The sequence below is a fragment of the Megascapheus bottae genome, chromosome 1 (assembly GCF_031878675.1).
Source record: "Megascapheus bottae isolate mThoBot1 chromosome 1, mThoBot2.hap1, whole genome shotgun sequence".
Classification (NCBI taxonomy): domain Eukaryota; kingdom Metazoa; phylum Chordata; class Mammalia; order Rodentia; family Geomyidae; genus Megascapheus; species Megascapheus bottae.
This window is the reverse complement of record NC_143509.1, coordinates 87,803,424-87,817,454: the sequence shown is the minus strand read 5'-3', so window position 1 is coordinate 87,817,454 and position 14,031 is coordinate 87,803,424. Positions and strand designations below refer to the sequence as shown.

At 34.4% G+C, this 14,031-nt stretch overlaps 1 protein-coding gene across 4 annotated transcripts in view; it reads right to left on the bottom strand.

The window, feature by feature from the left end:
• Positions 1–4,176: 4,176 nt before the first annotated feature.
• The window catches only part of Usp25 (ubiquitin specific peptidase 25), a 93,356-nt gene continuing 83,501 nt past the window's right edge, over positions 4,177–14,031 (bottom strand). For all 4 annotated transcript variants that reach the window (XM_090347960.1, XM_090347967.1, XM_090347977.1 and 1 more), the window contains 6 exons: positions 13,671–13,849; positions 12,269–12,347; positions 9,607–9,686; positions 7,169–7,292; positions 5,451–5,646; positions 4,177–4,791 (listed from right to left, as the gene is read on the bottom strand). In XM_090347960.1, coding sequence (XP_090204086.1) covers positions 4,619–4,791; positions 5,451–5,646; positions 7,169–7,292; positions 9,607–9,686; positions 12,269–12,347; positions 13,671–13,849 — 831 coding nt within the window. In that variant the 3' untranslated portion in view covers positions 4,177–4,618. The remainder of the gene's footprint in view (positions 4,792–5,450; positions 5,647–7,168; positions 7,293–9,606; positions 9,687–12,268; positions 12,348–13,670; positions 13,850–14,031) is intronic.

Here is a 14,031-nt window from a genome sequence, read left to right as displayed (position 1 = left end):
ATAAGGTTGTCCAAGCAAGGAAAATAATTACTCCTATGAGGAATGGAAAAGGCAAAAGAATGAAGACTTCAAAAAGAAACATACCCATGGTATGTCAGGTAAAACTGATGAGAACATAATCATCAACATGAAATATTTTCTTTATCCAAGAAACATCTGTGCAATGAAAAGTCTAACACTAGATGCTAGTGGTTTATGCTAATAATCAGAGTGACTCATGAAGCTGAGATATGAGAAAGACATTAAAATGATTATTTGAAAGAATTCTAAATAATTTCAAATCTTGAATACTATCATAATTTTTGGAATAGTAAAAACACAGGGAAAAAGTAGACCTGAGAGCACAGTTGTGGATATTTGTACTGCATCTTGTGGCTAAAGAGGCAAGTGGTGCTTCCATTATTTCTGGAAAAGAAGTATAAAAACTAGCTGGTCACAGAAATGGAGGGACAAAAGGTCAACAAATGCAACACTGGTACTCACTAGAAACTATGTTAAAAATGACCTATACAACTTGTAGTTGGCAATGGAAGGGGAAAATTGGGAGAGCAAAAGGGGTAACACTGTCCAAAAAAGAAATGAGCTCATTAGTACTTGATTTATGAGACAAAAGAGAAAGGGTGAGCCAATAAAATAGTGTTAGTCACTAGACAATATGTTGGAAGTGAACTTTACAACCTGAGAAGGAGTGCGGAGAGAATGTGGGAGAAAAACAAGGGAAGGGTAAGAATGTTTGAAATGTATTCACTACCTTATGAATATAACTGTAACTCCTCTATACGTCACCCTGACAAAAAATAATGAAAAAGTGACACCTCTGTATATCACCTTTCTAATAACAACAACGAAAAAAAAACTGTCACATACTGTGATTTATGAATCACAAAAATCTACATGTGAGTTTTAATCGCAGTACAACTTTGTTTAGTATGATGAAGATAAATTCGCTTGGACTGAACTGTGTGTATTGATGACAATATCACAATGAAATACCCTTGAATTATAAATTCAAAAAAAATTAAATGAAAGTAATTAAGGTTAAATGAGGTTATAATGCCATGGTAACACCAGGAATATTTTCACATACAAAGTCATGCAGGAATACAAAGGATGGCAAACTCTACCAAGACATTAGGCCTCCACAGAAATCAAACCTTCTACCTCCTTCAGCTCCCATGACTATGAAAAAGTAAAGCACCAGGGCACCAAGTCTGCAGTACTTTGTTATGAGATCTTGACACACTAACACATACTCTAGATGATGTTACTATGGCCAAAGCGAATGACACTATTTGATAATAAGATTACAGGCTGGACTCAGTGGCTCATGCCTGTAATCCTAGTTATTCAGGAGACAGATCTGAGGATGAAGGCTCAAAGCCAGCCTAAGAACTAAAGACCATGAGACTTATCTCCAATTAACTAGAAAATCAGAAGTGGAGCTGTGACTCAGGGATATAGAATGGTAGCCTTGAGCTGCAGAGTTCAGGGACAGTGCCCAGGCCCAGAGTTCAAGTCCCACAACTGACAAAAATAAAGATTACATAAGGAAGTATCTACTCAACAGATCAAAGCAATCAAGTTTTAGTTTTTTGAGAATGAATAGGTCCTAGAGGCAAGTAAACAAATCTGAACCACAAAATAGATATTAAACTTCTGGAAAGTCAGATACAAAAGGAGAAAATGCATTATGTGAGACCTTAAGTAGATGTCAAAATTATGTGAGGATATGATAAAAGCTCGTACCACTTGAAGTTTCTGAATCTGTAGTTCATAGGTGGGGGTGCAGGAATTTTCTGTTGTGGCCAGGCATGGTGGCTCATACCTGTAATCCTAGCTACTCTTAGAAGGCTTAGATCTGAGGATCCAGATTCAAAGTCAGCTCAGGAACTAAAGTCCCTGAGATTCTTATCTCCAATTAACAACCAGAAAAATCATAAGTGGTTATATGGCTCAAGTGGTTATGTAAACAAAAAAAAATCTTCTGTTCTGTTGAAACTTTTGTATAGTAAATCATACATTGACAACTACTAATTTTGTATATGATTAATGTAGTGTTTTAATGAGTGTGCTCAATGTGAGAAGGGTTAAGGTTAACTCAGAGCTACAGGTCTCCTTAAACTACATATTTAGAAGTAGTTCCTAGAAGTCAAGTTCTATCTATTTGGATTCAACCTTGAATTATTTCACATGTAATTGTAGGGGTCTGGGGAGAAAAAACTCCAACAACCCACACAATGTAATAGTTACTCAAAGTCAATGTGTATGGACAACAGAACTATGAAATCTGAATTCCTAAATTGCTAGCTATGTTATAATTAACTCTGCAAATTATATAAAGAATTACCAGATTTCATGTTAAGACTGGATTAAGAACTAATCAAAATAAGTTGTATCCCAGGTTTGGGAAAAGTTTACTCCTTTCAATAAATTATTTTAGATTAATTACTAGATTTCAGATTCATTCCTAAAAATGAATAATTTTTAAGAACCATGTAAAGATATGTCTGAATATGACTTCTGAAGGAATAATTTCCACACAGTAGGTGAGCATGTTTGTTTCTCAGCAGTCGATTATACACAAACATGAACAAATTTACTACTGTGATGATGACACCTGTGACACTGACGCTTTTAGACTTTTTTTTCTTTTTTTTTTTTTTTTTTTTTTGTCTGTAATGGGACTTGTCTGGGCCTGGGCTCTCTGTCCCTGAGCTCTTCAGCTCAAGGCTAGTGCTCTACCACTTGAGTCACAGCACCACTTCTGGTTTTCTGGCGGTTAATAAGAAATAAGAGTTCACATATTTTCATCCCCTGGCTGGCTTTGAACCTCCATCAGCAGATCTCAGACTCCAGAGTAGCTAGGAGTACAGGTGTGAGCCACCAGCTCCCGGCTTAAGACTTTTTCTTTGAAACAACAACAACAAATTCCCCTCAAACACCAATACAATGGGGTTGGAAGTGTGGCTTACGTGATAAGAGTGTCTGTGTCATCCTGGGTTTGATTCCTCGGTACCACATACACAGAAAAGGCCATAAGTGGTGCTGTGGCTCAAGTGGTAGAGAGTTAGCTTTAAGAAAGCCCAAGAATGGTGCCAGGCCCTGAGTTCAAGTCCCAGGACTGGCAAAAACAAACAAAAAATATAACTTTCTGCTCATTAGAGAAGTTAAATTCCAAACTGAAACATTTTGATAACCATGAGGAGCAAAGTGTAACTTAACAACAGGAATTGATCAAATTCTTTGCCTTTATCACATTGTTAATATGTTATCTTTATAAAGACTATGACATAATAGATTAATATTTCCTATTCCATTATGGATCTTATGAGCCACTAATCAAAAGCCTCAGTTTGGTGATGCTATAACAAATATACACATAACATGATATATATATATATATACATATACATGCATATATATATACACTCTGCTAACCAAGTATCATTTATACAGAAAGTTTTATAAATCAAAAATAGATGATGTGATTAAAGGTAACATGATTACCTTTAAAGAAGTGATTTTGATTTTCATTCACAATACCTCATTAATCTTAAAATAGTTCCATCTATAGGATCTTCTATAGCATTTATGTTTAAAAAAACAGAGTTAAATAAATGAAGATACAGATTCTAATAGTTAAACAGTATCAATTTCATTTCATAGCATTGCTTAATAGAGAACATTTTCAATTAAAGTGGTATACAGTTTACAAAAATATAATAATTATATAATGCTAACATTGTCCTCCATTATGAAGAATATATGATTGTTGTGTACATATATATGTACACATATTTCTTTTTAAGTTTTACAAGCAGCCCTTATTCAAGTACTTTTTCATGTTTCTTTTGAAATAATCACTTTACTATATTATTTGTAAAAACATAAAAGGTCAATCTAAGAAAGAATTTAAAAGAATCTAAAAACTTCTTTGTAGCTTATTTTGTAAATCAGCTACTACTTTCAGTGAAAACTTGACTCAATCAAAGCAAGTTTTAGACTCCATAGTAAATTCAACAACTTGCTTAAAAAATATAGCTAAAATATTTATGTGTCAAACAGCAACATTGCCAATATGCTACCAATACAGCAAAGTGAAAAGACTGTATAATCCATTCATGACCTAACATCAATCCCAAGGCCATGTTCATAATATACCTGCTTACAAACACATAGGTAGCCATAAATAAAACTTTATTCTTTTATCATTTCATTTACACGCTATCAAATAATTATGTATCATACACAGTGTTGAACACTTAAATGGCTTTGTCATGGAAATATCCAGACTGTATAGAAAGCTGTTGATAAAGAAAAGGTGAAAGCGAAGTAATACTGTAATAGAAGGGTGGCAAAAGCAATTTTGCCATATTGAAAGCAATTGGGTTGCCATTTTTCATCAGTTGTGGTTAAAACAAAGCCTGAGTGCCATGCAATTCTCAGCTTTATTGTGTGTAGTCTGACTAAAGTCTGTATAGACATTTTGTCTTTTGCAGTTATTAAAATAAAAAAGTTTAAAAACTATAGCAGCAACAAGCAAACCCTGTGACAGCAAGGCAAGGGTTAAGAACTAAAAAAAAGTTTATACAGTGTGTGTAGGGAAAGAGTGCACTGTTCATCTTCCATCAGCAGGCGTTCGACTAAGCGACAACATGATTCGGGCAAATCGCTCACAGAGTTCATGTGTGGAGTATGGAGGTAACTTCGGGGGTTCATGGAAACCTTTAATCTCCGAAGAACAGTCAAGCAGTTTTGGAAGAAAATCTGTCAGCTTTTCTTGGAGATTTGCTGCAAATAAAAATAATTAGATGAATCACCCACTGGTAACTCATGCCTATAGTCCTAGCTATTCAGGAGAGTGTGATATGAGAACCATTGCTCAAAGTCTGCCTGGACAAGAAAGTCTATGAGACTCATATCTCCAATTAACCACCAAACAGCCAGAAGTGGAGCTGTCACTGAAGTGACAAGAGCTCCATCCTGGACTGAAAAGCTAAGGAACAGTGCTCAGGCCCTTAAATTCAAGCCCCAGTTCTGGCACATACACAGCACAAAATTCGATGCATCTTGACAGCAAACTTAACAAGTGATTATCTGCAATGTGATTCATTTGTCTGCTTTATTTTAAGCAATGTAAGAGAACTGCTATTTTTGATAGAGATTAAGAGGATAAATAGCAATGGCAATGTATAAAAATAATATGGAATATAAAATGGCAGTAGGCCAGGCACCAGTGGCTCCTGCCTGTAACCCTAGTTACTCAGGAGGCTAAGATCTGAGGATAATGGTTCAAAGCCAGCCTTGGCAAGAAAGTCCCTGAGACTCATATCTCCAATTATCTGGAAAGCGGTGGCAATGTAGCTCAAAGTGATAGAGCACTACCTTTCCATATCCCAAATATTTTCAACCTCATAATTCAGATACCTACTTGCATTATTTAAACTTACATTCCATTTCTTGTCCTAAGTATGAACACCATCGATTTCTCACATCTTCCACAGCAAGTATATCTTTCTCCTCCATTTCATCCACCAATAACAGGGGCAAAAATGGAACAATAAATTCATTCATGATGATCAAGCCATTGTTTACTTCTCGATCCTCTCCAGATTCAAATAGTTCTGCAGCTTGCTCATTTAATTTCTTCATGCAAAAGAAATGATCAAATGTTATTTTTAAATGAAAAAGATAGTGTTACTTCCTTTTCTCATTAAGAATATCTGCAAATGTTAATGGTGAAGACAACAAAGTGAATGTTCAATACCAGCAACAAAATAGCAGTACAAAAACAAACAAAAAACAAAACCAAACAACAACAACACAACACTAACTAGCCAGGCAAGGTGGCTCATGCCTGCAATCTTATCTACTCAGAAAGCTGAGATCTGAGGATTGAGGTTCAAAAGCCAGCTCCAAAAGCCAGCTCCTGCACTAAAGACTCTTATCCTCTTATTGCCAAGTAACTATTAGTAGGGTGGTAGCCTTGAGCTGAAGAGCTCAGGGACAGCGCCCAGGCCCAGAGCCCAAGCCTCACGATAACCCTCCTCCCCCCAGCCCCCCCAAAAAGCACTAACTATTCTAACACCAAAAAATTGCTTAGTAAAATCTATTCATACAACAGAAAATCAAAAGCTAAAGTAGTAAAAGCATAACCATATCTCCTTTTCAAAACTGATGAAGATATTAGACATCAGAATTATGTAACTTAGATTTCTTCCTCAAAGAAAACATTTCACCACCAGAACTACCTGATGTGTTAAAAAGAACCTGGGGGCATATAATCAAAAGACAAGCACTGATCCAACATCTATTTCTTAATACTTGTTTTAATAGAAAAAAAAAAACCACTACAAATTGAGAATTCACAAGAGAATTCAAAGAGCAGAGTTAATACTTAAAGAGGAAAATGTAATACAATTTTTAAAGGTATTTATGATTATATGAAGATTAACTCATGCAAGGAACATCAACAAAGTACTCCTGATATCTAGTTATGTGAACTAGCATAAAAACTTTCAAAACATAACCTTTAAAATTTGCAACAATAGTCGTATTTCAGTACACAATGAAAAAATTTGAATCAAGAACTCACCAAGTGCAAGACAGATGAACAAAAAGATACCACAGGGGCTGGGAGTTTGGCTTAATGGTAGAGTGCTTGCCTAGCAAGCACGAAGACCCAGTTTCGATTCCTCGGTACCACATACACAGAAAAAAGCCAGAAGTGGTGCTGAGGCTCAAGTGGTAGAGCTCTAGCCTTAAGAAAGTCAGTGCTCTAGCCTTAAGAAAGACAGTGCCCAGGCCCTGAGCTTAAACCCAGGACTGGCCAAAAAAAAAAAAAGACACCATAAAGAATCTTAGATTTTATGCATGCTGAGTAAACCACCATTTGTAAAGTCTCAGAAAAATCTATTATTGTTTTGTACTATACAGTACTTTCTTATAAGAATCACCTGCTCTTATTTCAAGAGCATTTCAGGTTTATCAGCCTCAAGAATTTGAGGAGTTTTAAAGAATTTTGCCATCCAAAGGTAACAGACCCAGTGTGTAGATATATGGTACATACTCTGTTAGAGTTAACAGAGTCACTCATTGACACATGAGTCTGGAAAACTTGTCCGATGTAAGAAAACAAACACATATATGTACACTGAACTGAACTTACTAGTAAACATTCTCTTCTATAATGTGATATCAATTCTTCATCATGTCCTCTGTATGGGCCCTTGGATAAGAGCTCTTTGTTATTCTGATAAGCACAGATAAGGAACAGCAAGGAATCTATATAACTTAAAAGATTAAAGACAATGTTAGAATTTCATTTCTGTAAAAACACTCCATCTTAAAAAGAATTTTGTGCATACTCTTAACTTTGAAATAACATTATGCACCAAATGCCCAAAGCAACACCTTAAACATAGCCCTTAAATGAAATTAAAAACTGAGAGAGAGGGTCATTGATGAAAAAAATCCAAAGAGATCCTTCTATGTTCTTTTGTTACTTAGTTTTCTCCTATTGTATAGTTGCACTCAAAATTTAGGCTGATATGAAAGCTTACAGTTTACTTGTTTAACAACACATTCTTTAATGAAACAAATGTCAGGTTTCTTTGTTTTAATCACAAATATTGTTGGGTTAATGCAGAGACATCACTTTAAGTCACTGAGAAAAAAGTAAAGGATACAGGACGAATATCATAGAAAATGGGATACATGATAAAGAAAAAAGTTTTCTAAACTAGGGAAGTTACTAGGATAAAAACAACAAAACTGTAGCTAAACTAAAAGGCTGAGCTATGTCTGTACAGTGTATTAATACAGTTTAAGCCTAAACTGCACACTTAATAACTGCATATTTGAAACCTAGATAAGCACATTATGCAATATAAGCATTCTTCCAAGTTATACAATTAACAAAACTAGAATTACAGTGTAAGTCATGCTTTCAGATAATGAGTTTCACTTTTTAAATGTTTAATGAGTAAAATATATGTTTACTGAGTAAAAGATATCAATGTTAAGAAATGTGTAGAGAAATAAATATATATAAACTACTAAATAATTGGAATAGTAAGCAAATCACAATCTATCCTTTTCTTAACGCAAATGTAAATAATGTTACAGTTAAGAAGTTCCTTCAAGGGCCGGGAGTTTGGCCTAGTGGTAGAGTGCTTGCCTAGCATGCTCGAAGACCAGGGCTCGGTACCACATATATAGCAAAAAGCCAGAAGTGGTGCTGTGGCTCAAGTGGCAGAGCCCTATCCTTGAGAAAATGCAGGGACAGTGCTCAGGCCCCGAGCTCATGCCCAGGACTGGCAAAAAAAAAAAAAAAAAAAAAAAAAGTTCCTTCAAGATTATGTATAATTTAAATAAAAATCAATTTAAGATGTGCTTAAAATCACATTACTTTGAGATTTTCTATATACATACTTTGCATGGTTCCTGAGAGTTGAGAGGAAGTGCAATGGATACTCTACCTCTGGCTTAAGTCAAAGTATAAAAGACTATGGGGGGCTAGGAGTTTGGCCTAGTGGTAGAGAGATTGCCTAGCATGCACAAATACCCAGGTTCAATTCCTTGGTACCACATACATAGAAAAAAGCCAACCAAGTGGTGCTGCAGCTTAAGTAGTAGAGCTCTAGCCTTTAGAAAGTCCAAGGATAGTCTCAGGCCCTCAGTTCAAGGCCCAGGACTGACAACAAAAAAAGACTACTAAGCAGATGTTAGGGAATAGAAGAGTTCTTTGTGCTCAGTAATCAATTCCTCTGATTCCCAGTAAACTTTCTAGTTTTTAGTCTAAGCCTATTTCATCATGAACCCTTAATGTAACATCTGAGAGCTCATAAAAACACATACCGTAGCTGGGCATGCAGTATATGGCCACAGTCCTGACAGGTCTTTAGGCTCAGGGAGGAAGAGCTCTATTCTAAGAACACCCCTAAGCTACATAGCCAGACACTGTTCCGAAACACAAAACAAAACCAACCTGACAAATAAACTTACTAAGCCCCCCCAAAATTCAAACAAAATAATTTGCTAACCTTGGAGATTTAAAATATGTAGGACACGTAAGAATTATTCTAAATCTTCAATATTCTAGAGCTTAAAATAGTTTTAAAATAAAATGTTTACTAAAACAGGCAACAAAAATAAAAATATGGCGAGATTTTTTTTCTATTGAATGAGATCGAAAGTGAGTATTTTTTGACAACTGGTATAGACTCTAGTAGTAAAGTACCTGCCCAGCAAGCACAAAGTCTTGAGCTTAAATCCTAGTTCATCAAGATAGACAGGTAGGGCGTGTGTGTATGTGTGTGTGTGTTTTGCCAGTCTGTTTTGCCAGTCGGGCTTGAGCTCAGGACCTTGGGTGCTATCTTTGAGCCTCTTTCCTCTACCACTTGAGCCAGAGCACTACTTCTGGCTTTTTCTTAGTAGCTAATTAGCAGTAAGAGGAGTCTCACAGTCTTTCCTGCCAAAGCTGACTTTAAATCATGATTCTCATATCTCGGTCTCCTAGGATTACAGGATAGGAGCACAGGTAGCTTGCAATAAACAGTTTTAGATAGTTTTTTAGTTTTTGTATATTTGTCCTCTGAGCTTTACCTTTCTCTTTGAAAATTTTCTAATCCAATTATGAGATACATAGTAGTTTCCCTGAATTTCTTATAATCTTGATGCCACTCCTGTAGGTAAAAAAGAACATTTATAATATAATGCAATTATTCACAAAGTAACTCATAGTTATGACTATCTGATATAAGAGAAATGAAAAATTCAAAATTAAACTCATACTTTATTTTCTGACACAAACCACTTTTTAATAGAAAAATATCAAGCACTGAGAAGTTAAACAATAAAGATCTAACTAGAAAATTAAAGGGCAAAGTCCAGATACATCATTTTTCTTTCAATCAGAACTGACTTCAGTATAAATTTTTATTACTCAGACACAGGAACTATTGTTTTGATATCAAATGCTTGGGGTCAGAAGCATTTCAGATTTTATAGTTTTTCACATTTAGGGATATTTGTTTAAAAAAGAAAAAAGACAAAAGCAAGAAAACAGTTCAAAAAATCCAAAAATTTTCATTCTCTAGAACCCAAAACTTCAAATTATTTAAGAACAGCATGTTAGCACTTAAATACTTTAAGTGTTTGAGATAAATTTTCTGAAATATTCTAGCACATTGAAAGAAAGTAAGCATTACTTCAAGGTGCTTTATTAATACTAAATTTTAAGTAAAGTAAATGTTACCGTGCATTTATTTAATTTTGATTAATGTGTGGTATGCTCAAGTGTAGTTGAGTATTTATGTGATGGTAACAGAGTGACAAATAAAAAAAATAGGATTTTATTAACTTGTTTAAAAAACTGAAGAAAACCAAAAGACGATATAAACTTAAAATCTAAAATAGTAATTTAAAAATGTTTGAAATGGTAAAAAGCTTTTATAAACAACATGAAAACTAAAACTGATTATAAGCCAAATATGATCTTACTTATAAGCTATTTTTACATTTTTTTTTTGTCTTGGCCAGGAGTTTGGCCTAGTGGTAGAATGCTTGTAGTATACAGGAAACCCTGGGTTCAATTCCTCAGTACCACATACACAGAAAAAGCCTGAAGAGATTCTGTGGCTCAAGTGGTAGAGCTCTAGCCTCGAGAAAGCCCAAGGATAGTGCTCAGGCCCCTAGATCAAGCCCCAGGATTGGCAAAAGTAAATACAAATAGAAATGTTTCATCTCAATTTAAACTTTTCAAAGCAGAAACTTGATGTTATCACATCTAATAAGAAAGATAAAATTTCTCCAACCAATAGCTTTAATGAAGAAAATTCATAGAATGGGCTTAGAAGTTCTGAGTTGGCAAGTTTTCATGTGAAAGCATGACAGAGAAAAAATTGACTCTATAGGTCCTGCAATATCTGCCAACTAAGTCATTAGTGAGGCACTGGTGTCTCATACCTGTAATCCTAGCTACCTGTAATCCTACCCTGCAATCCTAGGAGGATGAGATATGAGAATCACAGTTTGAAGTCAGTCTGTGAGACTCTTCTTGCTAATTAACTGCTATATTCTAATAAACTTTTATTTACAAAAGCAGGCAGGATGTTACATCCTACGTCACAGGCCAAAGTTTACTCATTTTCAAACCTAGAGCACAGCAAGGAGATAAGAGCAAGAACACAAAACCATGTTAGTTAAATATTCATGTGATTTAGTGGAACTGTAGTTTAAAAGAACATGAGGTTTCAAAAAACAAAACCATGGGCTGGGAGTTTGGCCTAGTGCTTGCCTAGCATGCATGAAAACCCAGGTTCGATTCCTTAATACCACATACACAGAAAAAAGCCAGAACTGGTGCTGTGGCTCAAGTGGTGGAGTTCTGTCCTTGAGAAAACCCAAGGACAGTGCTCAGGTTGTGAGTTCAAACAAAATAAACAAATTTAAAAAACAAAACCAGATCAAAACAAATTAACAAAAAACCTAGGCAGATTTTATTTTTTTTTCAAGAAACCTAGGAAGAGACTGCAGAATTAGATCAAAATAAAAATCAAGTCCCAGGCATGTGAATCTTGACGGAGGAGGAGCATATAACCCACTCTGCAAGGCAGTATGATTTAGAGCCACTATTTGCCAAGATTGCCTTGCTCCTCATGAACACGAAGAACCACACTAAATGTACTTATGTCTGGTAAATGCATTTCCTTTAGTAGTAAATAAAGTCTGACTTCTAGATATCTTTAGGCAAAAGTCTTTCACAAACGAAATGGATCTGGTATATAAAATGAAGAAAAAAAATCCCATTTTATTTCCCAGAGTCCTTTAATAAAAAAGTATTCTTATTGTTAATGGAGTTGCTTCACATCTCTGGTATACATTCAGCATTACTCTCTGGATTACATTCAGTTAACACAATGCAAAAGGCTTAGAAGAATGCTTTGTATATATAGTAGCCTCCTGATAAATAATAGATGATACCATATGATGGCAATTTCAAAACTAACAACATGATGTTATACTCAAATCAAATGAGAAGAGTTCCGTTTTTAAAAGTATATAAAAATGAAAAACCAAGACATTAAAACCCCTTTGGCTTTGGAGCTTTTTAGGCCCCCAAATCATTTACACAATTAAAATCTTAGGCATGAATTAGACAATTTTTATTTATCACTCATGGCACATTCAAGCTTAGTTATGTGGAAATGAAATAAGTATTAGTGAACTTCAGCATACTTTAATCAAGAGTTCAAAAGTACATCACCTCATATTCCTCCATGTTTACTTCTTCTGGTTTTATCATCTCAAGTTTAGCTTGAGCAACTTTCATTATATTATGACACCTGTGAATAAAAATAATATATTTCTAAATTAAAACTTCATAAAAATGAAAAAATATGTTTATGTGAAACTAAACTACTAAACACACATAAAATGAAATCCACTATATCTGAACAATATTTGTGAGATGGCTCTCAAATAGCCTTAAAGTGGAAAATGTGATTAAAAAAATGTTGGGAATGATAAAGAAAATAAAATAGTAATTCTAATTCCAAGTTACTATGATATACTAATATATGGCTTTTAAACTCCAAGCTCTATTGATACAATTTACACCATATTCTTAATAATATATTTCTATTAAGCAAGCTGAAGAGAAAGGGCATCTTCTTTTCCCTTGAAATGGGACTTTTAAATAGAGTTCAAAAAGTCTTATCAAAATGCTATATGATGTCAGGTGAAAATCATACACTAAGAGTCCTCGTCAGTTATATGGTGAATTCTCTGTAGTTACATGTATTAAAATAAGCAGTATCTATGCGGTGCCTAATACAGTCAGAGGTAGCATTCATTGTGCATTCAACTGTATACCACATCATTTTCAAAACCATGTTCTTGTATTATTTCATTTAACTCTAAATTTTACAAGAAACACACAATGAGACAATAATTGATTACAGATGGTCTGTTGTCCTCATATTTTCTTTAATTACAATTTTTAACTTTGGTGTTTTTGAAACATTTATAAAAAGATAACCATTTAGCCACGGGCATAGTGGCTCATGCCTGAAATCTTAGCTACCATCACCCTGCTAAGATTTAAGATATAATGTGGAAAATTTTAGAAGAAAATTTTGGTGACACAAATTAATTGAACCATTCTAGCTTTCCTTAAACGTCAAAGCAAGCTTATTTTTTCATAAATGAATAGCAATTTTTTCTGGAGCGATTCTCCAGTGTATTTCTCTCTCTGAAAACAAAATCTTCTCATGATTTCGGCTTGCCACAGTTGGGATATTATTGGTATATGACACATAGAGGTCACTGATAGTGCCGATAGTCACAGGAAGGACACACAACACAATTACTGACTTAAATTCTCTGAATTTAACGTAGAAAAATAATTTTCTCTAAATTGCCAAGAATGACTTTTTGATTTAAAATTAAGATTAGAATTATCAACAATTAAAATTATCAAAATTACTTCCAACTTACATTTTAGAAAATCATAGTAATAGACTTTAGGGAAATTATTATAAGGCAATTACTCAAGTTAACTGATATCAAATTAATTAAAATTTGATATAAAAACAATATAAATTTTTGAGAGCTGCGAAAAAGGACAAATAGAACATATGAATTAGATATTCTATATATCACATTACCTTTCATCAAAACTCAAATTTCTGTCTCCAAATTGTTCTAGTAATGTTTTCTCAATGATTTTCTTTGGAGCCTGGTTCTGGATAAAGTAGACTACAACATGATGTAAACGATAATCTGTCTCTGGTGGGGTGTCTTCCTGGGCCAACTTAACCAGCCTCGAATACTCCAACTTAATGGCCTATAAAATATAATAAGAATAAAAATTTTAGTTAAAAATCCTTAAAATCCTTTACTATTAAAATGTTAATGCTTATGTTAAAACATGTCTTCCTTTTACCATACTACAAACAAGGCAGTATACCTAAGACTGTTTCATGTTTCAGTATCGAAGAGCTTTCTGAATAACTGGTTGCATAGGCC